Source organism: Ascidiella aspersa, chromosome 3 (assembly GCF_963924565.1).
Source record: "Ascidiella aspersa chromosome 3, kaAscAspe10.2, whole genome shotgun sequence".
Taxonomy (NCBI): Eukaryota; Metazoa; Chordata; class Ascidiacea; order Phlebobranchia; family Ascidiidae; genus Ascidiella; species Ascidiella aspersa.
Window position 1 is genome coordinate 25537384 of NC_139449.1, and position 27552 is coordinate 25564935.

General features: G+C 36.5%; 1 protein-coding gene across 1 annotated transcript; it reads right to left on the reverse strand.

The window, feature by feature from the left end:
- Positions 1–451: 451 nt before the first annotated feature.
- Positions 452–10908, reverse strand: LOC146161128 (uncharacterized). Its single transcript, XM_083385090.1, has 13 exons — positions 10769–10908; positions 9398–9534; positions 9029–9163; positions 8697–8793; positions 8113–8223; positions 5552–5588; positions 4960–5171; positions 2869–3002; positions 2292–2426; positions 1946–2042; positions 1596–1706; positions 974–1010; positions 452–674 (listed from the first exon to the last, which is right to left on the reverse strand). Exons 1-13 carry the CDS (start codon positions 10800–10802, stop codon positions 452–454), a joined length of 1500 nt encoding a protein of 499 aa, XP_083241216.1. The 5' UTR covers positions 10803–10908.
- Between the last annotated feature and the right edge of the window lie 16644 nt (positions 10909–27552).

The following is a 27552-nucleotide window of genomic DNA, read 5'->3' on the forward strand; positions in this document are numbered from 1 at the left end:
GTGGTGTACAACCCAAACGAAACCATTAGAATTATTGCAAAAAAATTCAATATTAACTTAGAGCCCGCGCCCCCCCCCCCCCGGTTAAGAACCGCGGTTATAGACTAACTAGACAATTTTCTGTAAGATATAAGAACATAGCCTACAATACAGTAACAGTGTAACACTGATAGTAGGCCAGTCCTAGCAAACTCATGTTCAATCAGCATGTTTATGGCTACAGTATTTTTTTGGAAATAAATACAATGTCTAAAAGTCTTGTTAAAAGTATAACCAACTAACTCGAAATGCGAAAAAATAGGACATTTAGACATTTTTGAGCGTCCTCAAAGGACCATTTAGTTTTCTTGAGAAAAGAGGACAAATCCTCCTAAAAGAGGACATATGGTAGGCCTATTTATTTTTGTCGCATATTTGAATGGAATCCCACATTAGTGTAGCGTTGAACCCATTAACGTAGCGTGAATAGAGAATGGAGGCTCAGACCGCCGTCGACACAAATACAAGAGCCGGTGATCATCGCGGCCTGTTCGGAAGCCAGGAAAAGCACGGTGTCAGCTATTTCGCTCGCCTCGACCAACCTGCCGAGCGGCTGGCGCTTGCCCATCGCTACAAATCCTTCCATATCTTTCTGTGGTAAGCTGGTGATTGTGTCGGTTAGGACAGCCCCCGGACTGCAAACGACAAACTTTGAGGTTATTTTTTACAGCTTAACTAACTTTAACGTGTTACGTAAGTGATTTAGGATTATAATATTTGCTTAACTGATATGCTGTTACACATTTATTTGCCACGGAAAGGGTGCAATAAAACCAAAAAGAGTTGATTTGATTTTGTTCTTTGTTATAGCGCGGTTAACCACTTTGAATGCAAGTAAGATTTATGCAATCTTTTTTCTTGTCTTTGTAGCCCCGAAATTCCCAAAAAGTTAGAATAACTATGTTAAGTTTAAATTGTAATAATGTTTTCTTACTTGACTGCGTTGACTCGAACTCCGCTCGATGCTAAATCTGAAAACGTACCGGTATGACGTTAATAATGGCTTGAATGATGTCAGAAAATTATTAATTAAGGAAGTTGCCTGACAGGTCTATGGGTAGGAAACCGCTCAGGAAATTAACATTACCTATTTTACGATAATTTATGCAGGCCTATATTGTTTTTATACTTAGTAATTGCCCACGTGATGAAGCGATTAGGAAGCAAGTGGCATCACACAAACCACCGTCTGGAAGCTGTTCATTTTTTATCTGATTGTGTGTAGGCCTAACCACGTCCGCTATGTTGTGATTAAGCTAGTCAAATAGCACTGATATTCATCAAATATACGAAAAAGCTTGTTCATGATTTTTATTTAATTTAAGAAGACAATTCCAAATAAAAAAGATTTGGTGTAAAAAAGTTGTAAATATTAGCCTATTTAAGGTTGGATAAATCACACTATCCTACAGAGCAGTTTAAAAATATCTTTGCGTCGCTGTTTTATTTTGTTGCATCGCCGAGAGATGAGAGTGAAGCCAACCAACAATCACATTATCGTGATATACGTTGTCATTAAACAGTCTATATGTGTTGGCTGTAATGTTAAAACTCACCCATCGCAGAGCATTTTGTGTGATAGTCGATGGCCGACTTTGTCATGCTGTAAAACGACATGTCTGGCGAAAGATTTGTGGTTGTGCAGCTTGACGTATTTACTATTGAACCTGCGAGAAATATGGTAGTAAATGTTTTGTTGTCTGTTGTCAAAAGTGGTATTAAAAGAGTTTCTATCACGCAGATGATAAAACAATCTCACGATTTAATAGAGCATGAATTATCTCGTTCACGGTTTACCTGACTGTATTGCATGTTTTTATGCAAAAATGTTAAATTTTTTGTCTAACGCTTTTTTTTACAGGCATTGTAAATTAAAAAAAGGCAAAGTATTTGTCTGACAACTAACCTTTTGTTTGTTTTAAGTACGTAATGGCAAGCTTTGATAATTGAACCACGGCTCTTACATTGACTTTGTACATCATGTCAAGGTCTTTAAGGTCGCCCTGAATAAATATAGACAAAGGCAGCTGATGTACGCTAATATAATTATTTTTTTAATTATTTATTGCAGCAAAAGTTTATTGAGCCATTTAAAGAAATCTTGAGCCAAAAAATTGGTAATCCGTTGCTAGTTTTAATTCAAATAATTTGGTTGTTCTTCGAACTATAATCACGTACCGGTAATCACTGAATATCAATTTTTAGATGTCTTCTCGTATTCTGTTACAGTTTTTGGTTTAAAGCAAACTTACTTCAGTCGTCCCTCCAGGAATTGCAAGACCAGCATTGTTGACCAACACATCCAACTTTCCGTAAGCGGCAATGGCCACACGCAATATTTTCTTAACATCATTTTCTACCGACAAGTCTGCAATCACTTCTTTTACCTGAAGTCGAATTAGGGTCAGTGTGAAATGTGGACATTGGCTGTTAAGTTGACACATTTGTTTTTCAAAGGAAGGATGTATCAATCAGTGTTGTAAACAAGTCATTTTGAAATGACTAAATCCCAGTCAAGTCATAGTTAGAGCAAGTCAACTTCATATAACAAGCAAATTGTTTTATGTGCAAAGATTAGGATAAATAACGCAATTTTACAAAAAATTGTATATAATTGCCTAATGAAAAACAATTTATTTTAACCCAAGTCATCTGTTCAAATGACTTAAGTCAAGTCAAGGTATTTTGCTCAAAAGACTTAAGTAAAGTCAAGTCATTTGAAAACAGTGACTTAAGTGCACTTAACAACACTGATATCAATCCCAAATAAATAGGACAGTAAATTGTGTCGTAAAAAAGTTATTGGCTTCTCTGTCAATAAAACTTTACCGTTTCGGCGCCTAGGTCCTTGCAATCCTGTGCTACTTTTTTCAACTTTTTTTCGTTCCGAGCAGTAATGCAAAGACGGCATCCTGCCTTGGCGAAACCTTTTGCAATTGCCTCCCCGATTCCGCTGGACGCACCTACAGCAAATGGCAATGCAACAAAATAAAGTTTTAAAATGTTCTGTTTATTGATAAAAATGTGATTTGATTTTGTGGCAGTTATCTCACCTGTAACAATGACGACTTTCCCGACAATCGGCATGACTGCTTTTAACTTCGTTTTATCCTACTGATTTACCGATCTGTAACAGATATGCGGAGAAAAACAACATAACTAAAGTTACTCTTGCTTATGCCAAATCACCACGGCAATACGTTTCAACGTTTTACATACAAGTTTTTCGAAACAGTTATCGCCAGTACAACTCATTAAATCACGCATAACTAGCAATTAATTTGTCTGTGGGCGAGTGGTTGATATGTTTCAGTGTAACGTTCTTAACGGATATTTTTTAAATATAATAAAAATAACGGATATTTTTAAATACCTAATAACTGTGGTTGTGATACTGGAAACTATCCCCAGTTAAACGACCAGTGAATAAGATAAACCGAAGCTCATCAATTATTACCAAGAAAACAGTTTGTTTAGATATTAAAGTAGTACCACAGTTTATTAATAAACAAATATTTATATCTACGTTACAAAGTTGCAAACTATAAAAAATACAATCAGATCACACAATGCGGATCGCTAAAAACGCTACTCTCAAAAACGCACGAACTGCCATAAATAAGTGCTGCTGACTTCCCACCTGACTACACGCTACACCCGGCGAGATTATTGACTGATTCGTGGCAAACGCGCAGAGTAACGATTTAGAACAGGGTTTTTAAACTTTTTTCTACCGCGGACCCCTATATTTTTTGCCTTACGTAGACTCCGTTAGGCAATAAACTTTCAAAAATGACGTCATAAACTCACTGACGTCACAATCAATAGACTTCAGAAATATGCTAATATTTCATAAATTTTAGTCCCAATACACATTGACTTTTAGAAATAAGCTAATGATTAAAGTAAAACGAAGTCTAAATACATTCAGTTGTAAAACGTTTTATTTTTAATTAAACTCTTTTCTTTGAAAACAGGATTACTTCCTAAATATACACTAATATTTTAATTTGGCCTTAATGGACCCCCTATAATTAGTTCACGGACACTTAAGGCGTCCATGGACCTCAGTTTAAGAACACCTGCTCTATAACAAGACACAGTACATAAAAGTTAAACTGCAAGCAAACACTAAATAATTAATGAGTAAGATGATTTTAAAGGAGCACCATATATAGCTTACATCGCGTAAGAGACGCATGCAACCGCAGGAAGAGATGACGTCTTTAAGAGCTACATAGTTCTGCAACTAAAAATTATAATAAAAGAAAAAAAATTACAGTACAAAAATGACACTAAGAGTTTGCAAAAAAATATAACGAATAATGAATTTATAATCGTAATCCGAATAAACCACTTCTACATAAACAAAGGCAACATTACCCATGCCTACTGTACTTTGGGGTATATTTTTCTTTAAGCTGTTTCTCCTTATGCCTATTACTCTTTTGTTAGCCGTGATTAAAACTCAACTTTATAATTCTTAGCTTCCTGCCTATTTTCGGACAGTGCTAATAGAAGTTTAACTGTAATCCTTTCGTAAGCTGACAGAAAAGCATTACGCTTTGTTACATATTTTTATTTAGCAGCTTTGGTTTACATACTGTAACTATAAGAGAAAGGACAGATACCGCAGTTTTCTGGATGTCACAGAAAACAGTGCATTGGGTGTAGGCTACAACTGTCCAGTTATTAAGGTAGCAAGAAAACCGCTTAGCATTAGATGAAAAACTTTAATGCGTGACTATACAGTGCATTCAATGGGTCAAAAAAGACTGAACAAGTGGCAAATGGCCATCCACGTATAGTACGGGAATAAATGCACAAACAAAGCCGTTCTAAATTAACAATTCGTCGACGCGGCGCGTGTCCTTAACTGTCTTATTGTTTTATTAAACGTTGTCTGCAAAGTTTATTAGCTCAGGTTAAGTCCAGCGTCCAGCAACAGACAAGTGCCAGTTGTAGAGGCAGCCGCATCCGAAGAAAGATAGAGAATCGACGCGGCGACCTCGGATACTAACACCAAACGGCCAAGTGGAGACTGGTCGGTCATTCCTTTGTGGTATTCGTTTAGTGCTTCTTTGCTGTAGCCGAATCGCTTTTCGTGGACAGACGTTTCCGCTGCACCCGGGCTGAATATAAAACAAACTTGTAAAATTTAGGAAAAATACGTCCCTTAATCGCTGGGATACCCAAGTGGAGGAACCCGGTCAGTATATAAATAACTTAATTACCCCATTTAAATAACTTAACTTAACTTTGTTTATTCAGTTTATTGAAAAAAAGTAACTGCTTTGCCGTATATTGTAGCCAGGTTACAATCCGTGCTTATTTCTAAGAGTTGTGCTTACTTTCAAAGTTGCGTGCCTATTTTTTCTTGTTTTATTTATGACAGACGAATTAGCATCCATTAAGCGGCAATTAAAGGCTATACATTTTAGAAAAAAATACCGTTGTCGCGTGGTAAAAAGCATATAATAAGAAAGAAATCGTCCTCTATATGTTTACTTACTTTACAGCATTGACTCTAATACCCGAAGAAGCTAGCTCTGTAAAACAAATATCTCGTTATAACTAAATTTTTTTATAGGTATGCGTTATCTTGTATGACATTATCTTGTATAGTGAGGCGCATGCCGACTTTAAAGTTACTATAGCCTTTTGCTGATTTTCAACCCTAAAAGTTTTTTCTTCCCTGATGCTATGGTGTCATCTGTACTATTGTGCAGTGTTGTAAACAGGGCTAGGGAGCGACCGTAAAATAGCATTAGCTCCGGAGCCATCAGGCAATTATTAAATGGCTCCAGCCCCAGCTCCGGAGTCGTAAAACTCAATCCTTTGGCTCCGGCTCCAGCTCCGGAGTAGTAAAACTCATATCCCTTGGCTCCGGCTCCAGCTCCGGAGCCATCAAACACACACTCAATGACTCCGGCTCCAGCTCTGTTGCCACCAGTCACTTATTCAATCGCAAGTTTTAAAAATTGCTTTTGGCTAACTAACGTTGGAGATGGCTCCAGCTCCGCAAAAATAATAAAAAGGGCTCCGGCTCCAGCTCCACAAAAATAATAAAATGGCTCCGGCTCCGGCTCCAGCTCCACAAAAATAATAAAAATGGCTTCGGCTCCGGCTCCACCTCCACAAAAATAATAACAATGGCTCCGGCTCCGGCTCTGGCTCCAGAGAAAATGCTTAGCTCCGGGCTCCAGCTCCGGCTCCGGCTCCCCAGCCCTGGTTTTAAACATGTCATTTTGATATGACTTAAGCCCGACAAGTCATTTGAAAAATAACAAGTTTAATATAAGTCGTTTACAAAAATAACTCAACTCCCACTTCAGCTCATCGGTTGCCAGTGACGTGCGGTGACGTTCCAGATGGTGAGGCACTATTTTTTGCAAGCCACGCTTTTCTTTAACAATCACAAAAACGGTATCGTACTAATAAAGATAAAAAAATTAGCGGCATGCTTTTGTGGGGCGCAGCCACAATAAAAAAATGTTTATATAATGTTTAATGTTTACATTCTTTCTTTGTGGCTGCGCCCCACACTTTTACGTTTATTACAAAAATGAAAATAAGAAACAGGGAAAGTATAAAAGGGGATATTTTTAAAGCACAGCCACCGGTAGCGTAGCCAGCCAAAAATTTAGGAAGGTGGGGTCTGGGCAAAAAGTTTAAAAACCTTTGTTGTTTAGCTTTTGCCATTGTATGAACTGCGTATCGAACACAAATAAATACGCTAGCAAACCGTTTCGAGCAGCAACTTACTGGGTTTTAGTCAGCACAATACTAAAAAATCATTCAGAGAGCAAAAACAAAATGACTAAAAAGTAAAACTACATCAATAAGTAGCCTATAGCGAATTTAATAATAACTAAATCGTTTATGACGTAACAGTGCATGACAATTGAAGTTCTGGCATGCCTGTGATCGACTTTTGTGGTACTGCAAAACAAATATTATTTAGTGTACACAATATTTATAAATTTTTAGGGGGTCATGGCTTCTGTGGCCCCCTGGCTGAGCCTATGACAGTCACATCCACTCATTTTTTTACCAATCTCTTTGAAATTTGCGTGTTATTTTTTTGTCCAGTCGTCTGATGCAAACGTTTTAAATGGGAAACAGATTAATTGCCTTTATTTATGACTCTAACTTTAGATTGATTAAAAGTGTAAATTTTCCTTCATTTTAGTTAAATTTTATATAAAAAACAATCTTTTACACTGCAAGAAGTCAATGTAGAAATGTTTCATAGCTGGAACGTCACATTTGAGGCATGCTTCAAATCCTAGCTATATCGTTTATCATGTTTTCCGACAGAATTGGGAAAGAAAAAAGGACGCATAATGCAGTACATAGAACTTTTGTGATCTGAGAGAGAAGCTGGGACGTCAAATTTGAGGCATGCCTCAAATCCTAGCTAAATCGTTTATCATGTTTTCCGAGAGAAATGGGAAAGAAAAAAGCACGCATAATGCAGTACATAGAGCTTTTGTGATCTGAAGAGAGGCACAGCTTGGCACTGCCTCTTTTCACGTATTTCAACGATTTTGAACGCTTGATATAAATAACGCAACAGAAAATGGAAATAATAACGCTTTAGGTATAGAAGTGTAAAATTTGCGGGAGAAGGAGAATGGACTACAGGAATCCATTCAAATTAAAGCACCCAAAAACATGCAATGTGTACTGTACTTTAGCAAATAATATAATATTCTGTGATAAACATCTCTTTAATATACTTTTTGCTTTGCCAGATGTTGGCAGGTGAGGCACTGCCTCACCTGCCTCCCCTGACCGCACGTCCCTGTCGGTTGCCCATGTCAAGTTCCATTCAAGTCATTGTGATAGAAATTGAATTTCAAGTCATGTCATTGACATAAAAGTAAACTTTTAAACAATTGAAATTGCTGAACTCGTCCAGTTAAGAGCAACAATTCAATTAAAAAATAACACATAAATTACGACATTTTGACCAAACGCCTTAGGTCAAGTCAAGTAATTAAAAAAGTGAGAAACAAGTCAAGTCAATGTCTTAAGGTATTACAACACTGCTACAGTATTTAGACATACCTAAAGCTGTGCATTTAGTGAAGTAGTCGATCGCCGCCTTGCTCATTCCGTATAAGGTGAATCCATGGAATGCTCTTAAACTGGCACAACTTGATACGTTAACTATGCAACCTAATTTAGAAAAAATACTTTTAAATGGTTATGTAGGCGAAAATACAATCGAATCTATATTTAGAGCAACTTTTTGGTTCAATAGTTAGGTTGAATAAATGGCTAAAAAGCTATACGGTAGCGATTTTAGCACCGAAAACCAAATTTAATGTTTTCCATCTATCTCCCAACACTATACATTAAAAGGTATTTTACACATATTGATAGTAATCCCAACAGAAGAAACAAATAAATTTTTGAAACCAATTTATCTGGATTTTTGTATAGGTTTCGATAAAAGCTGGACCAAGGCACAATGTGTTTTTCTCTTGTATATAGGTAAAGCCTATTGGTAACATAAAACTTAAGGTTCTGCCGAAGCTTCCTTTTCCTCGACTTTGTCGTGGACCTCTATAGTTGCTACCAAAGTTTATTTACGCACGGGAATGTTTTTATCTTGACATGCATTCGCTAACATGTTTTATTTTACCTACCCTTTGCAAGTTTAAGGTACGGAATAGCGAGCTTGGTAAGGTGAAAGATTGCCTTTACATTCACGTTGAACGTTGCATCGTAGTCATCTAAAGTGGCCTATATAATTTAATTAAAAAATTAAGACAGGGTAAAAATAATATTAAAATAACAGCATTTGTGTTTACGTTAATAACCAAAACATTGCATTTCATTTAGCCAATCTGATTAAATTTCGGTAAAACTCTACTATTTCAGTTCTCGTCGTATTTGTTTTATTATGTCTAAATACTATGGTATTTTGCTTGTCTGTCAATATAATTAATCTAATGTGAATGGCAGTAACTTGACTTACCGATTCAATGTCTGATATAATCGCGATACCAGCATTGTTGACAAGCACATCAAGCCTGTCGAATTCCATCCCGAATTTGGAAAAAATGCTATTACACGCATCGACATTACTTAGATCCGCCAGAATTTGGACGATCTGTTAAAATCATTGAATAAAAAGCAAATCAGGAACAGCTGGCTTTTGCTCACTTGTTAGCACAAAAAAACAAATATCGCCTTTTGTAAAGCTAAATTATTAACGAATCGTTAAGAAACGCCTCTCAATAGCCCCCTTCCTTGTAAACGCGTTAATTGTGAGGAGCATACAAGAGAGACTTGCATGCGTTTAGCGTATAATCTCAACAAGCGTTGATTTATTAATCACGCTTACCTTGCTGCCATTTTCTACCTCGCGGCATTTGTCTGCGGTCTCTGCCAGTCTTGCTTCGTGTCTTCCTGTAATACACAGAGACGCCCCTTCCCTGGCGAAATGAATTGCTGTTTCAGCACCTATTCCGCTTGAAGCGCCTAGAAAAAATAAAAAAATATTAATTGTTTTGAATATACACTTTTGATTATTACTTCAATAAACCATTTACATGTCTTTAAATTAATTGTAGTCCAATTTTACATTCTTACATAATTTTTTAATGTCAGGTGTATCTACTTGCAAATCATTCCCACACTTTATGACTGATGTTTGCGCAACCCTGGTTGGGATCAACGTGCTTAGTAATCGCTCCATTTTCAACTTTAGTTATAACCTTTCAGTCATATGTCATTGGCGATTTTAAAGGCACAACACTATGGACCGGTATGGTTTTAACCAGGGCTGCGGAGTCGGTTAAAAAAAACAAGTCCGAGTCCCGAGTCCCGAGTCCGACTACTCCGGCCAAAAAAAGGGGGCGCAAGACATGGGAAAATTACCAAGGGGGACACGGCTGAAAAAGATTCAGAACCACTTGTCTATGGCATCAGGTGGTTCTCAGCAGACGCTTTCTTTAAATTTAGACAACAATAAAGCAACATATAAGCTATACATTATAATGCTGAAAAGGAAAACTATGTTTACTGATGAGCTACGCCAGAAGTATCCGTGTTTCAGAAAAGGACGTGTTAATTTCGAAGCTGAATGCAATACTTAGATATGGCACGTTTTTCTCAAACGTAACAATTCAACTTTCGTTTTACATGCAGGCAAGAAAATGTCCTCTTTTAAGGTGCTGAAAATATGATAGCCCTACTCTATAAATTAAGGTGGATTTTTTGCAATCCACTCATATGATGTCATGATTGATCCACCCGCATTACATTGTTAAAAAATATTTTATTATTTGCTATTACACTTTTACAACTTACATTTTGCCGCCTTGACAGTTTTGAAATTTGATACTGTGCATGCGCACGTCGGACTCGGGTAGTTTTACGCGGTCTTACCCTAGTCCCGAGTCCGACTCCGGCAAAATAAACCGACTCCGTCGAGTCCCGAGTCCGACGGCCCTGGTTTTAACATGAGGTAAGCAAGGCGGCGTACATTCTCGACAAAACCTTTTAGATGTTTACATAAAGGTTGCTGCAACAACGGATTTAGCTTGCATTTTTACCTGCATTAAACCTATTTTAAATAGTTGACTTTTGAAATTAAATAACGATTTATGGTATACAAATTTGCGTATATTCAACACAATATGTAACTTTAAACAAAATACGTTAGTTTGTTGTTCTACACTATAAACAATTTATGAAAAAAAGATCTACTTACCGGTTATCAGAACAATTTTGTCTTTGAAACTCATTTCTTTTGCTGTAAGTATTCACCTAATATCGTAATAGGCTACGTTTTCTTGAATCTTTTGCCGGCGTCCCGTCCTATTTTATAATGTAAACAGTCGAAGCGACTGCGTCTGACCGGTTTGCCCTTTTCCTTCGTCAGAGATTTTGTACCTTTTTACTCTCTTTAGTTTTTCTGCATCGTGCTGACTTGAAGCCCGCGGGCTACATCCGGCACGCTAAGCAATTTAATCCGGCAAGCGGCTTAATTTCATGCTAACAATTAAACATTTTAGCGCTCATTTGAAACACATATATGTAACCATGCATGTTCTAACCTGTTTAAAATAAAATGTTTCTATGAAGCAGGAATTAAGGTAAAATAAAAAAATAATTACTGCATCAAACTCTTCAAAATGGATATAGCAAGTAGCGTAACGTCTAAAACAAGCAATCTTACAAAACCTGAGGGTTATCGTTTGACGTGTTGCACAAATATGCATCTAAAATATTAGTTTAAAGACGTTTGGGACTATGGAGGTACGGTCTGGTCCAAAAAGAACCGAAAAAAACAAAGCAATTTTTTATCGGTACAGCATACCTGCAAATAAAATCTAAGGAAACGCTGTTCCAAAAGAAATTAAGTTAGCCTAGATATACGCCGTTCCGGCTTACCTTCACAGCCGCTATGAAGTAAGTAAAGCAAAAATTAACGTTGAATATTTACATACCGAATTAATATAGCCTACATACCCTACTCTTACCGGTTGGTTAATTCAGGCATATTCTTCGCAAAGCGAATCTCTTTCTAGCTAATGTTACGTCTTTTTTGGTATATTAGAGAAAATTTGCCCCACGTACTATAGAATGTTTGTTAATCAAAATTTTGCAAACTTAATATTTATTTTAGTTTTTAGGTCTTTTCCGCTTTACACCGGAGTCAGTGGATTAAAACTGGTGGGTTCAGCTGTTAAGTCAATACCCAAAAACACTAATAAATGTTTTAAATGATAACTTTATATCTAAAGATATTTTAAATTTACGCGAACGCTTATGCGTCATAAATTGGTCGTCATTAAACATTACGTCATGGAAGTGACGTCATAATTATCAAACCAATAATCAATAGGTCGCGATTGTTGATGACGTAATACGTGGAAATTCATCATCGATTCGCGGCAAATTATTCTACCGAAATAAAAAAACTAGCGAAAGTGCAGATATCAGTTTCGGGAGTTCCCCCGTAAATAGCTCGCCAAGGTTTACCCTCACCGTTTGGGGGAATCCCCTAGCCCAGTTATACTAATAAAAATATATATTACACAGTCCAGCAAGATTCGCACAAAATCGCGAATTAATATTGCATTTGTGCAATTAGCATTAAAAATCTGACTTAAGGTATCATTTCCTTGTGCATCCTTTTAACTCTTTTTGATTTAAATGAATTGAAAACATTTAATAACCACAAATGTTCTCATATATATGTAATTACACAAGCCTTTAACAATTCACTAACTTCGTAACTGCTGGACATTAGTATTTTTTTCTTGGAGTTTTTATTACGATATTGTACAAACAAAGAACTCTTCAAACGTTGCCTATGGTTATACCCGCGTCAATCAGCAAACAAGTGCCAGTGATGGAAAAAGCTTCATCAGACGAAAGGTACAGGATTGACTTAGCCGCTTCGGCGATCGGCACGTTGTGAACTAGAGGGCAGTCACGAGCCAGTTTCTTTTAATTTTCCTCCTCTGCTTCTTTGTCGCCGCCAAACCAGCACTTTTGAAGGCCTTTCCGCACCACTCCTGGACTGCGCATATTGAAAAAATTAGGACGTGCTGTTGGGATGCATAAAAATGGCACTTGAATTATGAAATATCGCTAATCGAATGTGAAATTTGAGGCAACTATTTAGTATAAGCCAGAGTTAAATGTTGAAACAACATAATACATTTATAATTTTTTTAAAGGCGGTTTAAATCCGATAGAAAATAAATGAATAAACATATTATAATGAAGAATATATTTTATCGGATATATTAGGGGCAACCTTTTTCTAGTCTCAGGCTAAAAACAAACTCCGAAAGGATTCTGCGGACCGTTAAATTTGAAAGGGAACGACTGTTTAACAGTGGCGGGTAAGTTTTTGAAAATAAGGATTGGTCCAACTATCTTTTGCGGGAAGCGCCGAAAATTATATTACAATTTGGTTTGAGATTTGCGTCTACATCGCGTCATCTATGATCGCAAACTATGGTGCAATGACAATACTTTAAGAAAACGTGTCGACTAAAAGGCTGATGAACTCTATGACATGTTAACATATTGAATAGACACTATACATTTGTGTAAAGCATCGTAAAATGCATTTGAATTGAATTATGTCTTTTATATTTATAACAATCTCTTATATATATAACATCCTGATTCACATCATGTATTATAATTTAATAATGCTTTTTATTTGTGTATCGCCCAATATAGGCTATACCGTCTTCATATTATGGCCATTATAGGCTCTCGTAAGTAACACATTTACAACCTAAACCCTAAATCACACGGCCCGCCAACATTTTGTTTTTTTCTTGCAGCCCGCCGTAAAAAAAGAATGGTCCACCCCTCTATACAAAACGTAAGAACAAGACGTACGTGAAGCGCAAAAAATCGCAATGACCAAGTTAAAATAGACAAAAATCTATGAGGATGTGTCTTGTATGCCCAGTTATAAAACCTGTGGCGGGCCGAGATCAATTCTAAAAAGATTATCCTATTAAATTATCCAATAAAAAAAAAACTTACTTTACTCAGTTCACTCGCACGCCATATGAAGACAAATCTAAAAACAAATATTATGTTCGTTTGTGTTATATGACGGTAATGTAACTGACTTTTATTTACTCGCCTAAAGCTGCACTCCTGGTGAAATAATCCACCGCAGCTTTGCTCATTCCATAAAATAATATATTGCGATACACCTTTGTACTGCCACAGCTTGATACATTTACTATACAATCTACAATAACAAGAATGGTTAATGGCATGTATCTTAGAATATACATAATGGTTACAATGACCATATAGGTTGAGCATATACACAATAATCTATCTAGACTCTTTAAAAAGCTAATTATGCAGTAATGCTAAATTTATTTATTACCACGACAAAATCCAGTCAGGATAAATTTCAATATACCTTTGGTCACCTTAAGACAGGGGTCGGCAACCTACGGCCCGCGGCCCGTCGATGTAATTCGCCCGGCCCGCCGCCTCCTTGACAAATTAGATACGAGTCCATTTCAATTACTTTTTGACTATTTTAACTACGTAATTGCAAAAAATACGAATCATCGTTCTAGCTACGGTTTGTTTACGATTTGATGCGGTTTTCCACCTAGATCAGCTCTTCTTTACCGTTGCGCCGTGGAAGGCAGCCAAGTGCGTCACGGAAAAACGGAAAACGTATTCAAAATATTGGACATATATTTTTTACCTTTTTCTATTTTCGGCATTTGTAAATAAAAAATGCAAGAAATTTAAAAGAAATACCGGTATACCCAAAAAAATCGCGCTCACTTTCGCTCGCCAGGTCTTACCTAATGAAAAAGGGTAAAAAACACTCAGCTATAGATTAACTTTAGGTGTTATCGCGTTCCCTCAAAGTAGTTTTATTACACTTTGCATTAGTAGTATGGATGACGACGTGTGAACTCAAATTTTAAATCAAACAAACGCCTTTTTTCGCGCTTTGCGCTAACACTTTAGTGTCTCCTTAACGTAATTAAACACGTTTTTAAGTGCAAAAACGAGTTGTCCTAACATGAAAATAACATAATTCGCAGTGAACATTTTGCGCGGCCCGCAGAGATCTTTCCGAGTTTTGGTTTTGGCCCGACTAGAAAAAGCTTGCCGACCCCTGCCTTAAGATATGGGATTGCTAGCTTGGATAAACGAATAACTGCTATCAAGTTTACATAAACATCAAATCATAGTCCTCCATAGTTTCCTGTAATCAATGAATAAAAGTTATTGCATTTGGTCGTATGGTATAAATGTTTTCCGTAAACAATAATTGACGTAAATTAAAAAAAATCCTTCGTGGTTTTTGTTTTATGAAACTTTTAATTGTTAAGTTTGAATGTGTAATTAGCAGATTGTCACGCTAAACAACGTTGGCCTGACAGCGTGTGTTAAGGTCCGTAATATGCTTTTAAAAGTACAATTAGGGCAACATTAGAAACAATTTAATTTTAGAAGCCCTGTTAAACGATTTTAGTGATAAATAAATTAAAAACGCAACAGCTTACTGATTCAGGTGCATTATGGTTGGAGGTTGTAGTAAGACGTAATAAGAATATCAAAGCCCATACAGAAGTATAGGTATCATTTTGAACGTTTCATTTTCAACATTTATTCATTTGTCAGATGTTGAAAATGAATAAAGAGTTATTCGAAACGTTCAAAATGATATACTTCTGTATGGGCTTTGATATTCTTATTACATCTTACTGATTCAATTCCACCAATTATGGCAACTCCAGCCTTGTTTACAAATATGTCCACTGTCCAGCTTGTCAAAACTCTTTACAAACGTTGAAAAAATATGCTCGCATCCTTCAGCATTGCTTAAATCCGATATGACTTGTATCACCTACAACAAAGTTTTAAACCATGATTAATTTTTATACTTAAGCCCCCGTATAAATGTCGTTATTTTGTGCACAGCGCTTTGTGATGCTTCTTGTCATCCAAAAAATCTATTTTACCTATTGAAAGATTCGAATCGCTCTGCCTTTGACATCTAAACCTCTTAAAAATATTAACATAAGGGACGCAAGTATTAAGGAGAGAACAGAAAGCAAAGTTTACTTTAATGTCTTTCGCAACTTCGCGGCATTTGTCTGCGGTCTCTGCCAGCCTGGCTAGTCCCGACCAGTAACAAAACAGAGACGCCCCTTCCCTGGCGAAATGGATTGCTGTTTCGGTGCCTATTCCGTTAGACGCGCCTGATAAAACTACGTATATATACCTTGGTTGTTAGGAATATATAGCATTTCTATTTAATAATAGTGTTATACGTAAACAAAAAGTGAATTTGTGCCAATGTGTTTTTTTGTAAAGGATGGCCGATGGCTGCTGCAGTTTTTGTTACTGCAGCAGCCATGGGCCATCTTTTTTGAGAAACTTTTTTTTTGAGGCAAAAAAGTCTAGAACCGTGGTTATCAACTTTATATGTTTCATGGCCCCCGCGGGTGCAATACGTGAGTTGTACTATGCACAGCTGAACACGTATTCAAATGTTTAACTGAAGCCTGCCCTAAAACCGGTTAATTGACGCTAAAATATTCGCGTCAAGCCATCCTAAGGTGTCTGTTGATTTCTTGGATATCACGCCTCGTAAAACAGTACAGGCTGGATCCAGTTTTACAGAAATTGATTGGGCAAGTTGCTTAACAAATATTTTATAGTGCGTGGCCTCGGGCCCATCTTGACCCGTCTCCTCAATTAACTTATTCGATAGTTTAGCTTGGTAAGTATACTATATCTCAACTGCTTAGCTCAATAACATGGGGGTTAGTTAGAAATTTAAAGAGCAATTTTGTAAATTAGCATTATATTTAGAACAGAAATAAATACAACCTCACTCGTTAAAATTTGAATTTTTTAGAGAATCCTACGACTTTTTAAGCAAAACTAACTCAAGTAATGATGCACTTAACAGTGATTAATCGTTTATATCTGAGTGATAACAAATCGCGAAAATGTGCTCAAAACTTTGAGATTTTAAATATATCACCAATAATTTCATCAGACCATGTACACAAAGCTATATTTATAGCCACAAGTAACGATATGTTAAGGCAACATTTTAACGTGTTTTAGGTGTAGCTGAGGAAAGGCTACTATGAGTCAAAAGGCGCCGTTCATACCATGTCATATATTTCATGATTTTAGTATGAACATTGTGGTGAACGTATGACGACCCTATTTCAATTTCAATTTTGTATGACTTAATATTACGAATTAATTTTATCTTCCGAAAATAATTTATTGTTCCATATTATGTGACTGCAAAAACCCATACACTATACGAAGTGCAATTACTGCTAAATCAATGTACTTCATGCATTTTTGGTATATATTGTGTATCTGCTCCGATTTGATATTATCGGGCATCCCAATGCATAAGTAAGGTTTAAAATGGACCCTATACATCGAATTGGAGTTTGTTACAGCACATACTACACTTCTTTGTTTTATATTGTGATCAAGCCACGGCACACATACTCATTGTGTTGTTGCATGTACGAACAGGATTCAACAGGCAATGGTCAGTCCCTGTATGGCCGGAGGTCATTAGTTCGGACCTGATCTAGTTCTTTGCGAAGACATCGGTGAATTACTGGAAGATTGTTATATGGACTATGGCAAATACACTAAGATTTAAAACAGACACAATAGTGGTTTCTAGGGCAAGATTGTTGCACGGGTTCAATCATTTTGCGGAGCGATTGTGTGAAGCTATGCATAGTGACGCTAGCATGCCGGACGAAAAAAATGTTAATTGGGAAAAAGTGTGCGTGCACGTTCTGCTTTGTTACTTTCATTTACAGACAAACACAAAACGAATATGCTTAGTTCTTTACACATGACTTCACGTAAAATCGCGCATTACTAGAATTGAGCCATTTGTGTGCGGTCTCGTTCGGACCGGTCATGCATAGTGTAGCGCCTCCCCTCGCAAAGTTAATTGTCTCCGCAAAATTGTTACCGAAATAATGTATAATCGAAATCCATCACTAAATCATTTCTCCGTCCCGGCTCAATCATTTCTCGGAGCGAACGTGTTAATACACTGACTATTGATAAGTACGAGATTGGCAAAATCTAACGGTCTTAGTTACTTTTTTTCACAAAAATGTGTGGGTGTGTTATGTTTTAATTTTTCGCATTTACAGGCAAACACAAACGACTGAAAAAGCAATTAATACAAAGCAACCAAGGAATAGACAAAGTACACCTAGTTGTTTTGTGATTCAAGAAATATAGCTTTGGAACTCTATGCGTATTATAGACAATATAAGTTGGGTAACAATAAGATGGTATTTAAAATTGTGCCATACGATGAATTGAGCCGCGACGAAAATATCGCCTTATCATAATAATCAAATTTGATCAATGTAAATAAAATGCCAACCGATCTAACAAAACATTTTTTTTATTTGGAGTTATCTATTTAATGAAAATGAAGGATGAAACACAAGACGAATGTTAAGGCATTTTCATGCTTAAACCGGCATCTATTAATAAGCATGTGCCAGTTATAGAGGAAGCTGCATCCGAAGAAAGATAGAGGATCGATTCGGCTACTTCAGCGATCGGGACGTTGTGACCAAGTGGACAGTTACGAGCTGCTTGCTTGTAGAATTCGTCCTTTGTTTTTTCGTCATCGCCAAACCACGTTTGAATTGGTGTCCGAACTAGGCCTGGGCTGCGCACGGTAAGATGTTTGAACGTTAGGTTTTAATTGGTGTAAACGGCACTCATATGTATTATGGAGCCTTCATGTCGTTTGTTTCCATTACTTTACTAGCAATGGCACTTTGTTACGGTGTTATCAGTATTAGCTTTACACTTTGATATCTGTTTATATTTTTTGGCAATTAATAAATAGGAGTAGACAAATTGTGCGCGACCGATACGGTCACCCGCTTTAGTGGTAGAAATAAAATAATGACATGCTTTCATGTGGTATCGAGCAGTCGACGGTGTCAAAATGAATGTAGCTAGGATGTTTATTGTCAACAAAACACGAGAGAAACAGCTCCGCTGCGGGCCGAATGACTTTAGATCTGTTACTCATATATAACTTCGCTTTTAAAATAATTGTTTGTCGCTTCCTAAATCAGGATTCTTGCGCAGTTGCTTAATTAAAAAGTCTTAAAATAGATTTTAACACTGTTATGCTCCATTAAACAAAGAACGAATGAGCGAAAGCTAACTGTTGATTTAAAATTTACATTATTGCTCCGCAATCGTTATCAACTTGCGGTACACTAACAAGAGACACTTATCTATTGACAGAGCTGAAATACATTATATATTGTTAAATACTTAAAATATTTTTCTTAAAATGCCGCTTTGATACAAATACTTAATTGACGTGTTACGTTTAAACCGATATTATATATTATTTTGCGTCTTTAATAACCAATATAAAAAAATACATCCGAGTAGGCCGTTTTGAGTGCGACAGTATTTATAGGACATGCCCAATTTTTTCAATGTTTTGCGTAATTTGGATTTCGAGTATGATTAATGCAAACGGTAAAAAATACCTGTTTTGAAAAACTGTTTCAAAAAAGATTAAGGAGCGTTGTTTTCATTAAAAAATATTAGCATTTGAAAGCAAACACATATTTTTGCTACGGATTTCTAACTAATCTACAAAATGTGCATGACTGCATGTACTGTACATATTGGTGAAAATGCATTCTACCTGAAACGGATCAAGGATATTGGGTTGGGGAGGCAGAATATTTTTTAGGCATAATTAAATCCTAGTGAAGTGATTCGCAAACTAACTGGAAAGGCAGGCACTTTGCCATGACTAATGAGTGAATTCCCAGCCAAAGTCACGAGTTTCCTTAAGTCAAGTTCCAGTCAAAGTCATAATTGGTGCTAGGCAACTTCATGTCAAGTAATTGACACAAAAATAAAATGTTAATTCACTCAAATTGACAGATTTCTGATTATGAACAACTCAACTACAAAACCAAAAAGTAACATATCGCAAAAGAATATGTTTAAGGTCAAATTTGTTTGGCGCAAATATAATCTTAGTCAAGTCAAGACATTTGAAAACAGTAATCATGTGCGTTGACATCGGTCAATACAATATAGGCATACATTGCCAAAAATAAGTAACATTTCGCACGAAAGCAAACAAGCAATCATTGCGTTTACCTTACTTTAACAATTGGAACTGCCATATAGTAAAGATGCCATAGATTTGCGCAAACAGCAAGAAGTTTAAGAGATTTTTTGCGTTAAGTAGAGCGCTTTTTCGCACATATAGCGCCAGCAGCGGTTGACAAATTAATTATTATCTGTTGGCACCCAATAATTAGTTACGTTTGGCACTTAATGGTGTTTCTGCTACCTTTTTAGACGTTGCCTCTTTTTATTTTATCTGTGTTTTATTGTTTTATTCCAGTTAGCTTATATTAATACAGTTTACGACACGTGTAGCGCTTGGCATCCGACAGGACGTTAATAAGTAGGTATCCTGGGTGTAACATTTTCATTACCGAAATCATTCAGAAAAGTTCATTAAAGATTATTATTAAAATCTTGCTACTAATATACCGACCAAAAGCTATTTTGATTGTTTTAGGCGCCCATGTCTTAAAAGTGTAACTGCACATACTATCGAAGAAATTCACAACCTGTTTCTATAGTTAGTTTAACGAATTTAAATTTTACCAGTTTGTATAAACTAGGCTACTTGTACTACATTTAACAGCACACCATTTGTTACAGTCCTAAAGTTGTTGCAATTCTGTAAGCGTTTCGGGACCAAACCAACACTTCTTGAGGCAAGTATGTTTTAGTTTTTAAAAAGCTTAATAAATTATTACAATGCTAAGTACTTACTTTACAGAATTGACTCGCACCCCGGATGAAGACAAATCTGTAAATAATTTTGCATTCTGTCGTGACACAAACTATCATGAAAATTATGTAAATTTCTATTACTTACCTAAAGCTGCACTCCTGGTTAAATAATCAAGAGCTGCCTTGCTTATTCCGTATAAAGAAAATTTGCTAGACGCAACAAGACTTATGCAGCTCGACACATTTACAATACAACCTGCAAGAATAGTAATATTTGAGGCCAATGGTTAAAACTAATAAAACGTTTATAAATGAGGTTAATACAAAGCTTTACGGTCGGGCTCTTTGGATCGGGTAAGAACCGTTAACATTTAAGTTCCACCTGATCCAAGAATAAAGTTTTAAAACGTCTGACTAAATTCTGGCCTATGTTCATACCTTTTTAATAATTAAGGCTTCAACTTAGATTGCTTTTTAGGGAGTTATATTTCGGCCTGGTCTACGTTTAAAAAAATAGCATTGTAATTATGGGTCCAGAAGCATGGTCAGAACTACAAAAAAACATTTAATAAACTAATACATTGCTTATTTATTACGCCATGTTTAGAAATAACTTGTGACGTAACGTTACTCTGAAAAATCCCTCCCCCCAAAAAACTCTTGTTCCGCGTCGGATCATAAAACACAAACTGTACTGATGCACAGATTAAAAAAACAATAATGCGAAAACCGATCCTATTGCTATAGCCTCGGAAGAGCAAATTTTTGTCATAATGATATAGTTATCAATATACCTTTGGTCTTCTCAAGATAGGGAATTGCTAGCTTCGATAAGTGGATAACTGCTTTCACGTTTACGTTGAACAAAAAATCATAGTCATCCATATTTGTCTGCGAACGTTAAATAAAGCTTATGTGTTTTGCTGCATTTTTAAAAGTTTATGAATTCCAGAAGTTTGATGGAAATAAGTAAGAAACATCGTCGGAATAAGCTAACATTCGGAAGAAGGTATAAATCGGAATAACACACAAACGTTCAAAGTGAAATTTAAACTACTACCATTTAACTAATCCTAAACCCTACCCAAACCTTATCACTAACTCCATTAATAATTACAATCCAACCTATTTCCCACCCCTAGCCCCAAACAAGGGCCAACAGTCAGGTACAAAACTAAGGCGACCATACGTCTGTTTTCAAACATTATTTAGATAATTTAGATCTTATTTCGATGGATTGGGACTTATTACGACCAGTTTAGGTATTATTCAAACAAGCTTATGTCGTATTCCTTCCTAAAGTTATTAATGTAGATTTGGTTTTGTAATGTTGTTTGTTGAAAAAGCATGACAGAACGATATAATATTCATATTGTATGTCTGAGAAACAGGTAGTAACTAACAAAATAAAAACAATAAGCTTACTGATTTAATGCCACCAAGAAATGCGACTCCGGCGTTGTTAACAAGGATGTCCAGCTTGTCAAAACTCTTTGCAAATGTTGAAAAAATATGCTCACATCCTTCAGTCGTGCTTAAATCTGATTTGACCTGTAAAATCTGGATAAAACGAACCTTTTAGCGAATGGGTTGGAGCGAAATAAAGGCAGATTGAAGGTGAGACACAAACTTATCAAGTTGTAAGCGCGGATGGTATCACTATTATTCCAAGATAAAAAAAAACTGTTTAATTTATTTACGTATAATGACTGTTTTTAACAAAAAAAGATGAACCTCACGTTCGAAAATAGTAAGAAATATTGTTTAAAGCTTTGTTTTTTCTGTGCATTCAAATTTCAAAAAAAAATCGCGAGTAGGGGCAATTTCTTTTTTTTTAAAATGGTTTCGTTGTTGTTTTAGAGGAAGGTTGCGTGGGTTCTATTTGTGTGATTTCCTATAATGTAATTCCTCCTTATTTTGTTTCAGTGAAGTTAACCATACCGCAAATTTTCGCATCATAGTCTACTATGTCCATATAGGTCGCGGCCTAGAATTGGGTCACTCTTAACTTGCTAATGGGTTGCGTATACTGTAACACTGTAGTAGTGTTATGTGGTAAGATTTATTGACTGAAATTCTGAGAAAGAATTGATCAAGACTTGATAAACTGTGGAAGCAATATAAAGACATATAGAGAACTTATTAATGATATGTCTTATGACTTTAAAAAGTGCAGTGAAAACTATTGGGTCGCTAAAACTTAGCTGTTATTACACCTAGTATTTAGGTCTACGTGAAATACGGTTAAATAACAAAGTAGGCTATTAGCTCCGCGCGTAAACACAAGTTTCAGTTAATGCTTTTTCGAAAGCGTCCAAAATTGCAAAACTTTTTTAGACACTGCTTTTGCAACTGTGCTAACATGTTTAGCTTGCTCTATGCTTGGGCAAAGCTAAATCTGAAATCTAAAATCCGCTAAAAGGTAACGTTGACTACCTTCAGACGAGGTAAACAAACCGCAAAATTTAACTTTAATCAGAGCCAAACTTAAAACTTTGTGTTTAAATGAGTCGTTTTGTCGGGCTTCAGACGGGACTTCATCAAAGATGTTTAAATGAAAAATCAGCTCCTCTGGAAGATGTAATTATTTACCAACGCTTCGGCAACCTATCCAAGTCGCCTTCGTCAGGATGAATGACACCGAACGCTTGTAAAATACATGGAAAAAACACAAAGGAAAAAATGCAAGAAAACACCCGAGCAACGAAACCTTAATGAAAATAATTAGCGATAACGTTTTGCCTCTAGTCCAGGGGTTCTTAAACTGGGGTCCATGGACCCCAGGGGTCCGTGAACTACTTTTAGGGGGTCCGTGAAGGCCAAATTGAAATATTGGTGAATATTGAGCAAGTAATCAATTTTTTTAAGGAAAGAGTTTAATTAAAAATAAAACGTTTTTGCACTGAATGTCTCTATTTCTATTCTCCTTTTCACATTTTGTAGATCGAAAACTGCAGATTTCTACAGTCGATTTGTATTGTGACGTCAATTTATGACGTCATTTTATTAAATTTATCGCTTACCATGGTCCACGTGAAGCAAAACAACAATTTAGGGGTCCGCGGTGTAAAAAGTTTAAGAACCCCTGTTCTAGTCATTTAGCAAGTGTTTGTGGCGTGCCGAGAACATCACGTCTGTTTTGATGTTTCATGAACGGTTTACATATATGTATTAAGTAGGCTATGTTTGTGCAGTAGCAATTTCCAAACCGATACGACTGCACACTGTTAGTCGTCAAACTGTAATATAGGATGTAACGTATGTCGACGTATGTACGACACTCAAAGGAGTCGATTGCTTTATATCCACCCAATTGTAGGTACATGGATGGGTGTAATAAAAAGCAACGGATCTAGGATTTTTGTTATTTGGACCATAACACTTTTTTAAAAATACAACAAAAGCGGATAATAGTTTGCGCGAATCCCGTAAAATTGGATTTTCATAGCAAAAGTTTGCAAAAAAATTTTTTTAGGGGGTATTTTGCCTCCTTTAGCTTATGGCCAATCCTTTAGTACAGGGGTCGGCAACCTTTTTTGCACTACCGGTTTAAAACTAAAATTTTGTCGCGGACCGGCCTTAAAAAACAACAAATGTTCAGTGAAGGAAATTTATTACAACATTCTTCTACGCAAGTAGATGTTGTGAACATGGGCGCCCGCACGGGGGGGTGGCAAGGTGGGGCACTTGCACCCCCCTGGAATTTCAAAATGCGATTATTAGTATTATTTATAAGTGTAATATGTATTACTTATGAAGGTTAAAAATATTATACATTATCCATTGCCCCCCCAGTAGCGTATCCAGGGGGCGGGAGTTGTGAAACCAAAATCGAGTGCAAAACGCCGTTTTTCGTCTTTTGTTTGGTCGACCGTAAACGCTGGAAGTTTTTCTCTTTCGTTATTTGTTTAGGTTGACTGATTAGCAGGTGTGTATTCGACAATTGACAACGCTAAGTCAAACCTTCTTTCTTTTTTTCTCGCTGAAAAACGTCGAGTTATACGCAGTATGTTCCTCGCTGTTCGGTCTCTGCGCTAATATCCGATGTAGGTGTAACATCGACATTTGTTTAACTGAAGCAGATTTTTAAAAGGAATTATAATGTTGACTGTCGTGCGCGTTTCAAAGTCTCCATTTTAAGTAATGATGGTTAAAGCAAAATTATGCTCTTTAAGCATACTTTAAGTCTAAGACCACGTACTAAGTGTGCATAGGACACAACTTATTTCCCCTCAACCGCAGCTTGTAATTTAGGTGACTTGGCACACAGCTCGGCGCAGATGTTGCGCTTATCGTGGCATAATAACACCCGAAAAAAACGATCTTCGTTTAGTATTGCAGGTGGTGAAAGACGTGCTTGTAATTTAGCGCTCGTTCCGTTCATGGAACTTGAAAACTGCGCTGCTGATAGTCGAATTATGTGTGATTCTACCACAATTAATCACACATGTTTCACGGTCTTGGTTTGTTTTTTTTTGCCTGAAGTTAACGATTGCACACCGTGATTTCGCAGCTGGCGCCTGACAGGATTGTCGACGACGCACGTGGTCGCTTTTGCTGGACGTATTTGTCTGTTTCTGATCATTTTTTTTATCACGTCTTGCAATCACCATTCTATGACGTCATACTGTCACTGTTTTATGACGTCATTATTCATTAACGTCAGACGAAAAATAGGGAATTCCCTAAGTTGAAAATTCAGGACCCCTTTGATTTTCTGGTTACGCCCCTGGTTGCCCCCCCTGGAAAATTTTTGCGGGCGCCCCTGGTTGTGAACGTGCTATGTAACTAATATAGCCACAGCAGATCAGTTTTGTCTGAATTATATTAGTGTTTGACACTAATTGTGATTTTTATCATACCAATCAACCATGGAGTATATTTAAACGAAAGTTGATATGTTTTGAATGTAAAAATACTTAAATTGTTTTTGACTTTTATCTGGCTTTCTTCGGCTTTTTACGTATACGTTTTGGGTTTAATTTTTTTTCTTTTGGCAACGCTGCTGCGGACCGGTAAGGAACTCCTCGCGGACCGGCGGTTGCCGACCACTGCTTTAGTATACATCGCTTGGCCGTAAAAGCATTTAGCAGAATCGTGCTAACAAGTCTCCATGTTGCTTGTTTTATGGTCACTGGGTCACATCATAAAGTTTGGTTTTTAAACTTAGTTTCAATAATAGCAACAATAATAAAATTTGTACTACAATAGCTCCTGGAATTATCATAGTAACGATTCTTTAGGCCTACTATGTACACCACACAACCACAGGTCTCGTCGACCAGCCAAAGGGGTATTGAGTAGGCTACCGTAGGTCTAAGAAAACACATCAGAGTGTATACGTTCTTTACTTTGCCGGACTGTATTTTTTAAACCTTTTATTTTAAGTGTGTGTAAAGTATGTTAAATTGTAATGCAATCGCCATTTATGAATTTACACAGCCCTAGGTTCCTGCCAACGTTCTTCCAAAGCATTATAACACCTTTTCGCGATTGAATGAGAGATAAAGTCAGGCTTTGATCCCCAAACGTTTAAAAGCATGTAAACACATCGAAGTACAAGCATGGCAAACGACAGTGTTACCTTCACGTTATTTGCCAACTCGCGACATTTGCTTGCAGTCTCTTCCAACCTTGTTTCGTTCCGACCAGTGATACATAAGGATGCTCCTTCTCTGGCGAAATGAATTGCTGTCTCAGCTCCTATCCCGCTCGATGCACCTTGTTGAAAGAATTACATGTAGCGTAAAAGGCAAACAAATAACACGTCATGGAACCTTTTGTTCGTTAACGTTTTGATGCAGCGGTTTATACAATTAGGTTGCAGTGCAATTTTAGGCTACTAAACAACTGTATTCTCCGGCAGTAAAAGAGAAATGACAAAAATTAATTCAGTAAAAACATAAAAAGGCATTAAATAATGCATTTTCTTATTTTTGTAATTTTTTTGCGAAAGACATAATAGGGCAACAAACGTCACCCAAGGTGTTCCCTGTGCATGGATGGGAGTAACATTTATTTGTGATCAAAGGCTTTTTAAAAGTAAATAACGGTCCAATTACTTCAAAAGATACTACTTTGTCGTTTAAAACGGCCGTATTTATAAAATCTGTGGAAGAGCTGGGGTTTTTTAAATGACAAAAAAAAGCCATTTGTTAAATTCGTACCAACAACCATTGTAATAGTATTCAGTCGTTATTTGTCTTAGGCTTAGGTTGTTCTTTACACAATAAGTCGCTTAGCTTTCCCTTTAAATGTGAGTGGCATGACTTCAAAATAAGTCGCAGTTTGCCGATAAAAATATATCTTGAGAAAAAACATCGTAATGAAGCCTTTAATTTGCGGCACTCGGAAGGCAACAAACTTGTTTGCCAGTTCATATCATGGCGGTTTTAAGTTTTGTTAAACTAATGTTTGATTTTAGTCGAAATAAAAACCAATAAAACCATTCAGTTATAATTATTTTACTACCAAATAAGACTACAAGCGTTGCTTACAGTAGTTCATGTTGGCAACCACTGTAATATTCCTAATAAAAAATGTTTTATAACTTAATTATATACCTACCAGTAATCAGCACTACTTTATCCTGAAAACGCATATCTATTCTTGCTGCAGCTTTCAACGAATATAGCACCTATGTACTTAAACGGGCTATTGTTATAAAGTAAATGGAACCTTTTTTCTGCTGTTGGTATATGTTTTGACCCGTTTAAAGAAAACCAATAAACTCTACAAATACTTGTTTCTGGTAAACTACACTACAAATGCCATTACACCGAGCAATATGCCAATCTGCCTAGCTCTAAGACATCACGAATCCTTGTAAATTAAAAGGTTTGCCAATTTAAACCATATTAATGGAGTTTTTCACGTTTCAACTATCAATTTGGATTTCAGCTACATACAGGGCTGGATTAACCATTAAGCAAAATAAGCAAGTGCTTAGGATGACCAAGCATGCTGTTTAAATACTTGGTGCCGAATAGACGAATTTCAAGTTGATCAGACGACTCAGACCTCAAACGTGACCAGGTTTTTTTTTTGAATGACACATATAGGTCACCAATCTTTTAACTGCTGAGGGCTTTTAAAAGTCATGATCCGGCCCTGGCTACATGTTTGCCAAGGCGTTTACTTAAGATTGAGAGGTATTTTTAA